General features: G+C 43.0%; 1 protein-coding gene across 1 annotated transcript in view; it reads right to left on the bottom strand.

Annotated features, from left to right (window-relative positions):
- The window catches only part of LOC103356262 (histone deacetylase 4-like), a 137,157-nt gene that overhangs the window by 31,688 nt on the left and 89,859 nt on the right, over nucleotides 1-15,610 (bottom strand). Inside the window, exons 12-19 of the mRNA XM_008280348.1 lie at nucleotides 15,345-15,558; nucleotides 13,938-14,155; nucleotides 9,496-9,768; nucleotides 7,860-8,046; nucleotides 7,247-7,380; nucleotides 6,544-6,646; nucleotides 3,915-3,961; nucleotides 189-296 (exon numbers count right to left, since the gene is read on the bottom strand). Of these exons, the coding sequence (XP_008278570.1) occupies nucleotides 189-296; nucleotides 3,915-3,961; nucleotides 6,544-6,646; nucleotides 7,247-7,380; nucleotides 7,860-8,046; nucleotides 9,496-9,768; nucleotides 13,938-14,155; nucleotides 15,345-15,558 (1,284 nt within the window). The remainder of the gene's footprint in view (nucleotides 1-188; nucleotides 297-3,914; nucleotides 3,962-6,543; nucleotides 6,647-7,246; nucleotides 7,381-7,859; nucleotides 8,047-9,495; nucleotides 9,769-13,937; nucleotides 14,156-15,344; nucleotides 15,559-15,610) is intronic.

The following is a 15,610-nucleotide window of genomic DNA, read 5'->3' as shown; positions in this document are numbered from 1 at the left end:
GAGTTAATCTGAGCTTGGTTTCATGTTGCATATAAAGGCCATTAAATACACACTTCCACTGACACATAAAGGCCACGGAGACATGACAAACACGTAAAAGCCTTTAGTCATCTCAATCCCTAAAAATACACTGTGGGCCCCAACAAACAACCATGACTCATTTAACAACACGGAGCATCTAAACCAACCTTTAGTTCTCCTGATGCTACTTTGAAGACGAGCTCCACCACAGAGCCGACGGCCAGACGAGCTGCACTGGACGAGTGGACTTCATTCCAAATGGTGTCGCTGTCCACCTGCCAACACACACACACACACAAACAGTCATGTGTTGTTTATACGACTTTTTGAAATGAGCAAATATACGCAACTTCATACTGTTTTCCATTTATTTATTTATGTATGAAATTAAGGAACATTTGTTGGTGTCATTTGCAATTCTTCAGTGGGACAGAGGTCGTAAAACTGTAAACGCGTTTGAAATTATTTAGCGTGTGTCATTTCGCAGGATCAAAGTTAGTCTTTGAAAGTGCTCCGAGGGAAGAAGCGACAGTGTAGGAAGGGCTGGAAAATATATTCACAGAGAAAAACAATAGAGAGGCAAACAATGAGGCAGTGAGACATATTTAGCAGCTTAATCATGCAGACGATCTAGCAGAACAGACTTTCTGAACATTTGTTTTAGCCAGATGAAGACGATGCTGTATGTAGTGTGTATTTGAAACAAAATCTGTAAATAAAGTTTAAAATGTAATCAAAACATCAAAGATTAACTCCAAGACATTAAAGAGTGACGACGTAGACCCATGGACCTCTGGAGTGTCATATTTAATCAACAGGATTCTGCATTTTTGCGTCATTATTCTTTCGTTTTGCTCACATATAAATAGCTGAATCACGCTAACTTGCCGTTGTGTAACAGAAGAAATCTACTGTGTTTGAACAGAGTTGTAGGAGCTGGTGTGCTCGAACTGCTGTAAGTGGGGATGGGTGAGTGAAGAAAGGAGTAGGGACTACATAGATCAATGCATTCTAGAAAGAGAAATCATGTAGAGTTACATCTAAGCCAATTTATGGTAGGAAGGTTGAGTAAGTTCTGCTATGTAATTCAGCGAAACATTGAGGTGGAGTTAATATATTCAGAGGTAGATGTACAGGAGACTTCATGCCCAGAGGACAATATAGCTAACACGTGAGAAGAATTGTAAGGGAGTGGAGACTTCCATCCATCCATTATCTATACACCGCTTAATCCTCATTAGGGTCATGGGGGGCTGGAGTCTATCCCAGCCGACTTAAGGCGAAGGCAGGGGACACCCTGGACAGGTAACCAGTCTATCACAGGGCTACACTTAGAGACAGACAACCAAGCACACTCACATTCACACCTACGGACAATTTAGAATCACCAATTAACCTCAACATGTTTTTGGACTGTGTGGGAGGAAGCCGGAGAGAACCCACGCTGCACGGGGAGAACATGGAGACTCCACGCAGAAAGATTCGGGTGTCCTCACCGGGACGCGAACCGGCAACCTTCTTGCTGCGAGGCAACAGTGCTACCAACTGCGCCACCCTGCAGTCCAAGTGGAGACTTTTAATAACTAAATAGTCACTTTCTCCGTAAGTAATTGTCTAAGTAACAGGTAACGCTTTTTATCGGGCGTAATCCTGCAGGCAGCTTACTACTGATTCCTAATTTAGCCAGAAGACCTCACAAAGTAGAATCAAAGTGGAGCAAAGTTATCAGGCCAACCTCAGATATACTGTACTTGTTTGTTTTATGGAGTGAAAAAAACCATCTCCAGATTGATTGCGTGTTTGTGTGTGCGTTTGTGTTCGAGTATGGCTCAGACACAGGGTGAGCATTCAGTGGTCAAGCCTGATTTATGCCGAGGCACGGCCGGCCCCCAGCCCCTATAACAACACTACATCCACACACATGCACAAAAGCTAAATAGACCACAATATTCCGTGTGATTGATTGTACGCAGAGCCATGCACAGGATAATATACAGGCAGATGGAGCGCATGATAAACACAGAGAGAAGAAGCTGGCAGAGGAAAAGAAGAAAAGGAAGGTCTATGTGTCAATGTGTTTGAACTGCACACACATGTGCGGAGCGGCCGATGCCAGAGCTCCAGCGAGGCTTTTCTGATGTAAACCCGAGGCTCTCCGACTTTGAATATGTTAACTTTAACCTGCCAGTCACTCGCTCAGTCAGACAGCCGGCCCTTTCATCCACGCCGACGGCCCTTCAGTCCGTCAACTGGCCGAGTGGAACATTAACCTTAGCCACCCAGTCAGCTCCTCAGTCCTTCAAACCAGTCGGTGAGTTAAGCGAGCCGACAGCTTTTCAGCCAGCCGGCCCACTTTCCTCTCGTCTCCAGTGACGGAACTGATCAAGGCTGGATGATTACTCCATAATAACATCCACAGAGAAGAAAAATGGCTCTTTTTAAGTTGAGCCAAGAAAGACTTTGTCATGAAACAAAACTGTGGAGCTTTTACCATAGACTACAGAAACTACACAAAAAAAAAAGGGAGTGAGGAGGTATGGCGAGCGTTGTTGATGAGTGACTAATGGAACCGAATTTGAAGAGAGAGAGAGTAGGTGGAAGACAGTATGTAGTAGCCGAGTCAATGACTGAGCGAGCGAGCAAATGAAGAGTCAAGTGAGTGAGTGAATGGGAAACTGAATCATATATACAAGTCAGGTTAATGAGCACAAACAGATGCTGTTCTGAAGCAGCATGTGGAGACTGAGTGGTTTATTATTTCCCATGTTGATGTTAGTTTTGCCTCGAGCTAGAAGTGAGTTAGAAGCTAAGTTGGGAAAAAGAGAAGTGGAGTGTGTGTGAGTGTGTTCGAGGTACAAAAGAGCGGGAACGTGCTGGTATGACGGAATGACGGCTCTCCGCAGGCTGACAGCCTAATTTCAGCCCCTTCCTCTGGAAGTGTGTGTGTGTGTGTACGTATGACTTGTATGTGTGTGTATGACAGGAAGACAACAATTTAGCCCCATTTGCCATTATAAAGAGCAGAACACAGCAGCGCAGAGCTCAGGCCCTTCTAGTTCCCACCAGAGCAGGAGCAGTAACCCCAAAGGAGGGAGGAGAAGGGGGGAGAGAAGGGGTAAGGCAGATAGCCTGGAGGTAAAAGCACTGATGTAAAAGAAAAAGCAACGTATGGTGCAATTTAGGAGTTTGTAGGTGAGTGTGTGCTGGACAGGAATCTATTGGACATTGTGAAAAAGACTTAAAAAAAAAAAGGATGCACACACATACAGGTGCAAGATTGTTCTAACATATCGGTTTCAAAAGACACCACTTCCAACTCTAAGCAGCCATCTAAATCACTGCCATAGCACACAAACATCCCCAAACACACTGCTATGCGCACAAACAAAATCATACCCACCGCCACCACACACACACACACACACACACACACACAGAGCTCGTAACATCTGGTTATAATTACCAACACGGCGGAAAGGCGAGCAACAGCTTTTGTTGCCTCTGGTCCTTGAGGGGCGGTGTTCGTGTGTGTGCGTGCGAGTGCGTTGAGATTGTGTGTGTTTGTTTGGTGGAACAAGAACAAATGGGACCATTATTTAGGCATGGGGCAGAGCGAGAGTGGGCGAGGGAGACTCTTATACTACTATTTGATGATGCTGAAACTATGCTTATTTGTTTCGCTGCAGAGTGAGATGGAGCGGTGCCAGATGGGTATTGATTAGATTAACGCAGCGCTGTAAAAACACAACAGTCTATTACAACAATTTTCCACTGAATAAACCAGTGTGACTAACGACGGCAATTTCCAAGAAATATCAGGCGCGCAGATTACAAATACTTAATTGGCTGGTGAATATTTGTAAAATGACTAAAACACGACTTCGCAAACTTACCCCGATGCCTCCGCATGGTAACCTCACAAACATGGGACTTACGGAGCCTGAAAGAGAAGGAAATAAGAAATTAGAAAGAGTACAAGACAAAGAAAGAGTGAAAGGTTACCAGGTGAATAGGTAAGCTTGTGGACTCACAGGCACAAATGGGCGCATGACCCCTAAACCTGAGCGTTTGACTTTATGACCTTATCTAACAGCGAGAGTACACAGGGGCAGCTGTAATTGGCTGAGGTGAAGAAGAAAAAAAAGTATCTTGTTGACCTCACAATCAAGCCTCTCTTCAGGGAAAAATCAAGATTTTCAGACCAGAGAGGGATCTGGTTTGTCAGTGAAAATCAATAAACTTCACTTTTCTGACATGTCAGAAAATAAACAGAAACTTAGCAGACTAATTTGATTGAACCCTTTCAAATGTAAACTGCAATTACAATTTCCGTTTAGCAACATAGCCTTCATCTTTAATGTCTGGGTAAATATTTGTAACTGTATGCAAAACTCTATGTCAAACTTTGTCCTACAGCTGCAATCGATCTCTTTTGAGTAAAACCCAACTCTTCAACCTGGGAAGGTGTTTTTGAGAGCTTTTCAAGAAGCAATCTCAGTCCAGATAAGCTGCAATGATGAGCTGGTTAATCGATTAGCTGCGTGAAATAGTCAACAACTATTTTGCCAATCGTTCAATTGGCATGAGCGATTTTGTAGGAAAAATAAAAGCCTTAATTTTCTAATTCCAACTTCTTAAATTTAACCTCTTTATGATTTCCTTCCTCTTCTGGGGCAGCAAACTGAGTTGTGGATTAAACAAGACATTTGAGGACATCATCTGATAAACATTTTGCACATTTTTCTGCCACTAATTGAGAAAATATTCAGCAGGTTGACTGGCTATGAGAATAATCATTAGGTGCAGCCCTACAGTCTAGTATTGGCATATATACCAGTTTAAACTTTAATGAGTGCAACAGCAGACCCCCGAATCTAAAGGGGCAGAATGTGGCACTTGTATTGCCAAGCTTAAGTCTCACTGAGCCATCCACTAACTAACCAAGAATTCACATGCTCAGCAGTATCTGACCAAAAGAGACAGCTCCTAATAGACATTTAATACAGTGTCTGTAATGACTTTAATCCCTAACTAGTTGCCACCTTTGCAGTTTTATAGCAGCTAGCATTTTCACTTTCTCTTTCTCAGTTTCTAATTCTATGCAGTCCCACCTGTATGCAGCGTTACACGGGAGTATTTGGTAATACTCCCGTGTAAGCAGTAATAACAACAGGAATTTATGTCTCCACTGGAATGAAAGCTAAGATGACCACTGGGGTTTGCCCCTTTGGTTTTTTTGCACACACACACATGCATGCATGCACAAACACACACTACCTTGGCTACACCTGCACTTTGAGGCCAGACCTAAGTGACTAAGCAGCCCGCGCGACTTTCAGTTTAACAGCTTCAGCGGGTCCTCGCCTTATCGTAACACCTCCAGGACTTTATTAGAATGGAGCTTTTGTTATGACATGGTTTAAGCATTAAAGCAGATTCCTTTAACAGACACTGCACATTCAGGGCATTTACACGACCGCCTAGTCGGAGACTTCAGCCTTCTCAGCTTGACAAAGTTACTGAAAACTTAATGTTGCGTGCATATTTGTAAACCCAGCTCGTGCCAAGTGTGTCAAGAACTGCGAAACACGTGAGTTTTTACCGCTAAGCTCAACAATCGTTCATTTCGGGGGCTCCGCAGTTTATTCGACTTAACTTTTGAGCAATATTTACTGTAGATGAGAGCTTCTGAAAATCCAAACGGCAAGTCAATCCAGACTATAAATTTTTTAACTGATCAGTAAATTGTTAGTGATGTTGAATATGCAGCGTAGCTGGAAGATTATTCACAGAAATCCCGTCCCCAGATGAATATGATTTTAATGTGGCGTATTTCCCTATCACTGACATCATTGTCATGGCTCTGTTAACTGCTGGAGAGAGTGTTGTGCGCTGTTGCTGCCGAGTTCACGCATTAATGTTACACCAGAGGGTTCGCTATGAAGTTCTAAATATGTCTCGTTTTCTACAGTACGCGATTTTTTTGCAAGTTTTGTAAATGTAAGAATGTGTCTGAGTCAGACATAAACGATTGTTTGAATCACATCTGACTCAGTTTGGTGCAGGCCCAGTCACAAGAGATGTGACATGTAATGATGCATCAGAGTTCAGCGGTTATATTGTAGATTTATTACCTTATTGTACATAACATTTATGGTTTTATCCGCATGCTGTTTAATTTCCTTTAACTGTACATCCTGAACAGCACTTTGCTTCACAGGATGCTTTACAAACATATTTCTACTTACCTACCATGATACATGCAAATAATGCCATTTGTCCCACTAGGATTATAAGTATTTTAGCTGCCTTGGCTTTCTTGAACCACAATGCATTTGGCTTAAAAATTATAATTCACTTGATTAAATGCTATTTCCAATCATTCTGGACCCTTGGCCATGATTAAAATTCAGACGTGGATTTGGAGTCAGAAGTTTTAAAACCCTCTGCCGTAGGTGGTAGAGCAGCGCACTTTTGGAATAAACATGTTTTTGAGCGTTTGTGTGGGGATGCATGTCTTACAGTCTAGTTTCTGCCGCAGTGGGTTTGTTCCATACAGTAAGACGTGGGCCTCAGAGTGGACTGTTTGTAACTCTTCCAACGAGGCCTTCCTACCGCGGATACACTGCAAACACAGAAAGCAGAAGAGAAAGTTTGATTCATCTCCATATGACAGCCAAACTGTCACAGTCATTGAAAAAAAATGACAAGGAGAGAATGACGCATAGTGACATTGTGTGGCCTTCAGGAAACCTTGTCCTGTAATTACAAACAAATAGTGGATACGTGGAATCCCAGCAGTATCAGAAAGTCAAACTAATATTATTTCATTTTCAGACTTAAATGTCAAAGTGTGTGGTTTTTAATGGTAAAGCCCAGAGTCAACAGAAAGTGGAATAACACTGCCCCCTTCTGGTTGTGAAAACATCCTGCATTTGTGGAAAGATTAATTACAAAATATTTGAGATGTTGCATCTGTATCATGAAATTATTGCTATCAGGTACCTCTCACTAAATGTGCTGTTTTTAGTCTTTGTTTTAGTCTTCCACACATGCATTCAAAGACTGAAAAGGACTCATTTTTACCTTTTTAAGCTCAATACTGACCAGTTTGTTAAATTCTTTCCACTGTTATACTATTGTGCATTTTGTAAAGTAACTCTGTAGGTTGTCGGTAAACAAAAACCCATTTTATCTCTTCGGTCCAGTCTAACTTGGCCATTACCTCACAGTGCGCCCTGAGGCCTGTCTCCTGTAGTCGGGACCAGATGCTCTGAATACGGCCCGCGTGCTCTGGATGACTGGTGGTGTTGCCACACATACACTGGTGCTTCTGCATCAAGGAGTCATACACAAGACCTGGAACATGCACACACACAAATAAAGAGGTTTGGGGTGATTACGCAGCTTTGACAACAAGGATAAGAACAGCTGTCTCAACGAGATTCCTATAATCACACTGCAAGACACGCTGTGATTATCTGTAACACCTGCTTTGTCATAAACAAAAGGTCATGTGGAGAAGGTGCAAAGAAATGTGGTGATTTTATGCAGTGAATTACACGTGTAGTGGTTTACATTGTCAGGTGGGCCACATCGCCTAGCAACGGCCCTGCGTCTATACACAGCTACTGTATGTTGGCTAATCAGGCTGAGTTTTTCCAGGAAAAGGTTTCCTCTAACCTGTAATCAGCAAGATGAATGATGCTTGTACATTACTCGTCTGTTTCATACTGGAACTGTGTAAATGCAGTGCACACACAACTCTAAAGCATAATTGCATATTTGGCTTCAGTGTGTACATGTAAGACCCGTGTTGTTATGTCTCTTCAACAGACCTGTAGTAAATCGAGGCTTGGCTGGTGGCTCCGGTACCACCAAGGGGAAGGAGGCGGAGGCTGGAGATGACTGAGCCCTGGACAGGGGGCGGTGTCCGGCGAAGCTGACTGATAACCCGGCTGCTTCCATGGAGGCTTGGTAGTTCCTCAACTGGTGGATCCGCTGCTGCTCTAACAGCAGAGCCTGCTGCTCTCACACACAAACACACAAACATGCAGAGTTGGACTGCAATATCTTTATCATGCCAGAAGATGGCACCAAATACATGCATAGTCCAAGCTGCTATACTATACAACATAACCTGCTTCAGTAAAGATAGAGTTTTCTGTTCTGTTACGAAGATGGAATGACAGTTCTTGTAAAATGACAAGTTAGTAGTCATGACCTCTTCATGTGAGCCTCAGCAAATTTTCACTATTTTTCTAAAATCACTTAATTCTCAACTTGATTTCACACTGACTGTTCTCTTTATGAAATCAAAAAGAAAGCTGCCACAACAACGAGACAATTATTCTCATCAATTGCTTACAAAAAACAAACAAAGCAATGGACAAGGTATTGGAACGTATCATCTGAAAACGCCACTTGCAGCTGGATTTAAAAGCATCTGTATGCACCTGAATTAAATGTTTTCGTGCTCTTCCCACTTAAAAGACTCTCACCAAGGAATCCTGTTGTTCTCTTGTGATGGGTGTGTCTTCCTACCCTATGGGCGCCATGGCGACAATGAGAGGAGTGTCTGATTGAATTTGGCTGAGCGGACAGCAGGGATGGGCTGGACAGATCAGGACACGGTGTCCTGACTGTGCACGACCGCGGCGACAGAAAGACTGAGAGATATATATATAGAGATTAAAGAAATACGGTGTTTGCAAGAGAAGTAATGTAAAATGTGAAACTCAGTGTGTGATAGGGTTGTTTCTGTGTGGGTGTGCAGTATGTATTTTGAACACTTGCATGTGAATGTCCAAATCATGTCATGCCAGGGACTAGTTCGGAGGAGGTACGTGTCTTAATCCTGAATCCTGAAAAGCACTCCACTCTGCACTAGTACATGTAGTGTGTGTTTTGTTAGTGCATTTTGAATGACTTGGGAGGAAAAATAGAGCTAAAATTATGCCAGAAAGTGGGCTGGTCAGTCAGTCGGGAAGAAAGGCAGATCAAATTTAGAGTGTAATGTTTCAGTCAGTCACTCGACGCTCCATCTGTCACTGCTGTCAGGCTGTTTGTGTCTATTTGCCTTCGAAAATCACTACCAAATTATTACACTTTTTGCTATTTGTAAATTACACTTTGATGCCATCTTTGGTTGCAGGCAAAAAGAAAATTTAAGTTTCTTCTTCCGTCTGTTTTTTGTTTTGTTTTTTTTTCCACTAGCATTTCTGAAAAGCAGATTGAACTCATGGAATCTGCATTTTAACTGACTCCAATTTCATGCCCAGTCAGTCTCCAATTTCCATCATTCACTGTTTATCGTGCTGTCCTCCTCCTCCTCCTACTTCTCTACTAACCCGTGCTCCTATTTTCCTCCTTTTCGCTACCGTTTCTCTTTTTTCTTCTTTATTCTTTACCCATATTTGTTTACACCTCATCTCCTAGACTCGCATGACCTGCTCCCCATCACCTCATCCTCACCTGTTTGAACAGGAAGTCCTGGTCAGCCTGCCTCTCCCTCTGCTCCCTCTCCTCCTGCTCCTGGGGGTCGGGGGGCTCCTGCTTGATGACCAGCCCTCGTAGCATCCCTGACTCCTGCACGGAGGTAGAGGAGGACGATGACGAGGACGAGGAGAGTCCCTGGTGCTCCCTGAGCTCCTCTTCCGTCTCCTCTGGGTGACTCTGGTGCTGCCTGCCCGGCCCCGAGGCACTGGAGCCTGCCGCTGAGATCGGATCACTGGGCTTGGACATGATCTAGATGAAAAGAAGCGCTCAGGTCAGATATCTGACAGAGCATCACTATAATTGGAGGTCTGATTTTCATAGTGCGCTTGAAGTTAACACTTCCAGAGAAAAATTGTGCTCCCAATGTCAGCTGAAGATTAGGGGCTGTGGCTGATAAGAGATGTAACACAGAGGAACTACAATTAAAAAACATCCAATCAGGACAAAAAGATAACTTTAGCTTCAATAACATGAGGGGATGGAGAATCAGTCCTTTTAACTGAAAGAACATCATGTATTCGGGAAGAGAACTTGCCCCACTTTCACAACTGCTGGTCCAACCGATAATGTTTTTCATTCCAAAAATAGCTGAGCGATCAGTTTGAGTACAAAAACAATGTAAAAGACCTGAAGTTTAACCAAACAAAGGCTAACATTAGCCAGGTCCTCTTACTTGTCGTACACATGGAGATAACCTGATCTGTACTCTGGACTCTAATTGCTTATTTGCTTTAAAACTCCCGAGCAGTGACTATCTGTAACGTATACGGCTAAGTTCACTGTGCCCGAGCCTGTTAAAAGAAAAGAAACACCGAGCAAAGGACACGAGGAAGAAGGAACAAGAAATGCAGAAGGGTGACTGTAGTAAACTTGTTGTGGCAGCTGGCCCTGTCCCCGTCCCTGTCGTCAAAGACCTTAACCTTGATGTGCAGGTCATGATTGGACTGGACCACTGTTTGTGCATGGAACACACACACACACACATGCACAGAGACACACACACACACACACACACACTTGGCTGGCATATTGCCCAGGGAACAGTCCATTGACGTCAGAGAGCAGGCTCTTGCCTCATCCCAGTCCCTCTTCTCCAAACAAACTCAAAACACTGATCCACTCCTGCTGCACTGATTCTCACTCTCCCTTTTCTTTCTCTTGTTTTGCTCCCTTTCCCCTTCTTTTAACAGAGGAAATAGTTGCTGGGATATGAACCATAAGGGGGACAGACACTAAAAAAGCCTGTTAAATCAGCTGGAAGATGGACAGAGTGGGAGGTGGGAAGGGGAGGTGGTTGTATACACAAACACTTGACACTAGTTGACTCTGTGTATCTATCTCACTCTTTCACACACACACACACACACACACACACACACCCTGGCACAACAATATTGTGAGAGTGAGTTTACAACACTATTGCCTCAGCTGTCTCAGGTAATTAATGGTAGGCAGCAGACTCACGTTGGAGCCGCTTCAACATTCTTTGATTCCTTTGGTCGCTGCCAATATGTCTGAACGTTTAAGCCAAATTCTAAGTTTTCAGGAAGGGCCCCTTTTCATTGCTGACTTGACTAAAAAAAATGTGAACGGGGAAGGGAAGGAAGGCAGCAGATGAGTCATGTTTTACAAAGCGGTGGATTCGCAGGGGAGAGTGGGGGTAATAAATGAGACTGAACAGAATGTGCCAGTGGGGTATTTGTACAAAGAAAATAGTTTGTAACGCTGTTGAGAATCAAATTGAACGGCGGCCATGATTCTTATCGCCATGAAAGAGACTGACTGGTATTCGGATCCTGCTGCAGAGACATGCTGCTGCCTGGAGTGTTATACATCCTCATGACAAACTGAAAGTGTGTTGCAGATTTCAGGCTTGGAGTAATCAATATTTCTTGGGGCTAAAACAAAGGCAATGACTAGCTAGGGACATGTAATTTATTTCTGTATGAATGGGACTACGGGGAATACAACTGCAGTGACTGTTGCATGGTACATTAATATTAGAAAACATCCAATCCATTTAGACAACAGATAAGTTATTATATCAGCCGGAGCCGCATGCATTTAATCGCTTGTAGATGAGATGCCTAAATTAAAATATGACTCTGAGAATCGTGCTTTGCAGTGCGGCGGGTACGACTCCAGTCACAAAGAATAACAGAATTAATTGAATGTTTGGACTGAGAAACGTCTGTGCCAGTGTTACACAATTCAGCACAAGTTTATTATTTAATCACAGTTTTTCTGCTTTTGGCAAAGTAATACGCAGGACTGGACACTGACAACCCATTCACTGAGTGGAACAAATGACAAAATGATCTCAGAGATTATCACATGTCAGGGCTTCGTCTTGCTCTAAAATCAGCTCCTCGCCCTTTTCCCGAGTGATATTTGGAGTAATGGACTTGAAATGCCAGATTACACAGCTTTCATTTCACACGATGAAAGAGGTCTTTTCAAGCAATACAGAGTGTCAACCTGCCTCCAGGTAACTGAATGACCACCACGGTGTCCTGTATCTTTAAACAGTGACAACTTCAGCTCATCACCAAAAACACTTCTGTTGCTTGGGTACCATTTGATCAAACAGTAGACAGTGTGAATGTGCAAATTCCAGCCTAACAGCACAAGCGCACCAAAAAGCATTTATTATGCAAAAAAAAGCATTTGGTAAGAAATTGCTAGAAAGCCTACAAGTCTATTAAAGGACCGTAACGCATACTATGCAGACAAAAACTGTAAACAGTGTCCATACCTTCAAGCAGTGGAGCAGGAAAATGGAGCACCTTCAGGAAACCACACCAACACAAACTCTATACGGCCAGAGCTCAGCTGCCCATCGAGTTCACGATGCCATCGCAACACTCAAAAATAAATTTTAGTAGCTGTGAGACTAATGCAGCAGAGTCAAATGAGACGCACTTGAGATTGTGGGTTAACATGGTGGCTATAGGTTTAAAGTGTTTATTCTAACTGCTGTTAACACCAAAGAAGGCAATGAGAACAATATCAATCGCAGCTGTGGTAGACGCCTTTCCACCGGTTCCATATTTACGCGCTCACAAAAGTAATGAGGTAATAATTTTGTAGCGTTGCAAATTTAAACGTCAGGTGCAGATTTTCGGTGATCCGAACAGAAACTTGGGCCGCGGGTTGCTTCAAAAACAGATTTGAGGAGCTTAGAGTGTTGTTACAGTAGTTATTCCGCTGATGACGGGGGTTCACACACGTGTTTTTTATTTACAGACATTATAAATGTTTGATGCATCTGAATTGTATTACAGCAATAATTGTTTGAGAAAAGGCCAAAGCTTATCCTTGTGTTTTCAGTGATTTTTTTTTTTTTTGATGCAACATTATCGACTTAGTCAAAGCACACAAAAAGCAAACGTTAGTTATCCTGAGCTGCCTGTGCTAGCCACTTTAGATTGTGTTGTGATGTAACTGGTTAGGATCTAACTGAACGCCTAAAGTCTCAATTAACATTCATCTACAGTAAGTGGCCTGTGATTTGGTGCACTGAATTAGGGAAGGAATCCTGTTTCACACATGCACAATGAATTTAAAGTAAGCAGTCAGAGCATGCATAACAAGAGATACCCATTGCTAGTTTTAAAAGACATTACTCAATGATTAAACGGCATTTGGTGCATTTTAACAAGAAAACAATCACACTTACACCCAAAAGCGACGCAAATGTCATCTTGTCACAGCATCCTAGGATTTCAAGTTAAAGAGCAGCTTCTATTTATCAACATGCCATGTAAACTCATTGGTTTTATTGTAATTTTCTCGGAAACAAGCATGAACACGACCCTCAATCATTCACAAAAATAACCTGGTTTTCTGCTTGAACTAAAACAGTTGACAAAAAGTCTGCAGTCCAGAAGCAGAGAGAGTTACCAAGAGCCCAGCAACATAAGATAATGGAGTCGAATCCTTTAGGAATTTCATCACATGCAGACAAACAACCATCTCCTTTTCTATAATGACCTTATAATGCTGCAACTACATCACCTTGCACACACACACACACACACATTCGCACAGTGGTGCAGTGAGTCACATTTCCTGTGTGAACATATATGGAGGCAGCTTCCTCCAGTGCACAGTTGCCAGGGTGACAGGGAGAAGTAGGGACACACGAACGCAGACAAGAAAAACTGGCTAAAAGACTTGCTGATTGCGGGCTGATTCATCGTGCTCTTGGAGGAAAGACAGGATTCACAGACATTAACCAAATCAGTGTCAGTGTAGATGGACAAACACTCCTACTCACATACGCGCACACACACCCATGCACATACATACAGCTGGTCGCTCCGCCACAGCTGTTCAGATGTTACATTTGACACTGTTCGTGATACATGCACGCACACACACACACACACTCGACACACATGCACACATTCAGATACCTTGTTGATGATGTGCTGCTGCTGCTGTTGTTGGAATAGTTGCTTGTGCTTCTCCAGGAATTGCTGGTGCTGCTGCTGGACCACCAACTGCTGCAGGGCCTGGGCCTGTCCGCACTGCTGCTGGGGCAGAGGGGCCGACTGGGTTCTCCCCAGGGGACGGTGGCCCCGGACAAGCTTGGAAACAGAGGGTGATGGTAGGGGTAGGCCGCCCAGACCAACTGCAGCAAAACACAGAGCGACGAGAGGAAATCCTCATTAGTATTTTTAACAAGCTGGGTTTTGTTTCTGTTGTTCTTGACATCATTACGGCTGGTTATGGATACATTACATGCCATATCAGCCTAAAAGAGATTGAAGGCATGACGGATTGGAATTGCTATTCAGAAATAATAACTGTAAATTTTAGTTGCAATGCACAGTTCTTTCCTGGGCTACCTCTGGAAACCTTTTTATCACTTAAATTACATTTGCAACAGAAGATTACACCAGACAATTTGGGCACATTTGACATCATTTTCACTTTCAAGTAGTTTTAAAACAATTGCTTGGCTGAAGTGGCCTCTGTGATGCCTTGCATTGTATGCAGTGTTATGACAGTGTCCTAAAATCTCTGCAATTAAGCTGATGAGTGAAATGTTAGCAAAGAGAGCAGGTTTGCAAAAAAAATTAGAGATGAGACAGAGGTTGAAAAAAAGAACACTGACATCAAAGAGCAGCGTTACTTAGCTTAACAAAGAAGCATTTAGTACGTAAGATATTCACATAAAATTTGTGTTTGTAATTTACAAACTGCTGATTTAAAAACTATGAGAAAAGGAAGTGTACATTAAATATACTGTCAAGAGCTAAAGTATTTGGAGACTGATTCAGTTTGTTCTAAATGCTCTGTGCTTTAGCGCATTCAGTTCAAAACAAAGTGATGGAGGCAACATTAGAGCGCCAAGTCTCAGCTTCATTTGAGTAGATTAACATCAGTGTAAGCGATATAGTGAATAATGTACAAGATTCAGTACGTGTTGGAGATAAAGTGGCCAAAGTTTAGGGTGTTCCTAGGACACTGCACAAATACCGAACATATGAAGTCCAACAAAACCATCAAATTTAACAGCCTGCTAAGAATCTTTTGCATTAAATCACTGCCTGATGCCGCAGATGTAACTGTCCAGATACTTATGGTCTTTAACTGTGTGTATATCATTTTAGCATGATTACGTGGATGCATGTACTTCACCTGGGAATTTAATGAACTGTAGCATCACTAAAGCCAAGACGATAATACTAACCTACAGCATACAATATCGGCAATAAATTCTTTCTGTGATCCACAAAGTGTCAGTAATTCAAACTTCTGCCACTGACGAACTAATACACTAAGACAATATTGTAAATGCTGCAGTGAACACAGACCCATTGGACTGTGGCTCTGCTCCAGCAGCACCATGTGTTGGAGGAGGGGGTTGTGACCCGCCGTGCCCCCTCCTGCTCCCTCTCTGTCCAGTGCTGAAGATGCCAAGTAGGAGGGCAGGTGGGCAGTGGGCAGGAAAGGAGAGGTCAGTGGAATGCCCTGTTGTAACGCAGGCAACGCCAGATGACTCTCACCATCTTGGTGTCCTGATACCACCTACAAAGAGACGGATTGAGAGAAGAGAAGAGGCAGAGGGTCAGAGAGAGAG

The sequence above is a fragment of the Stegastes partitus genome, unplaced genomic scaffold, assembly GCF_000690725.1.
Source record: "Stegastes partitus isolate 25-593 unplaced genomic scaffold, Stegastes_partitus-1.0.2 Scaffold190, whole genome shotgun sequence".
Lineage (NCBI taxonomy): Eukaryota > Metazoa > Chordata > Actinopteri > Pomacentridae > Stegastes > Stegastes partitus.
Note: the sequence above shows the minus strand (reverse complement) of the source record. Positions and strands in the feature narration are given on the sequence as shown.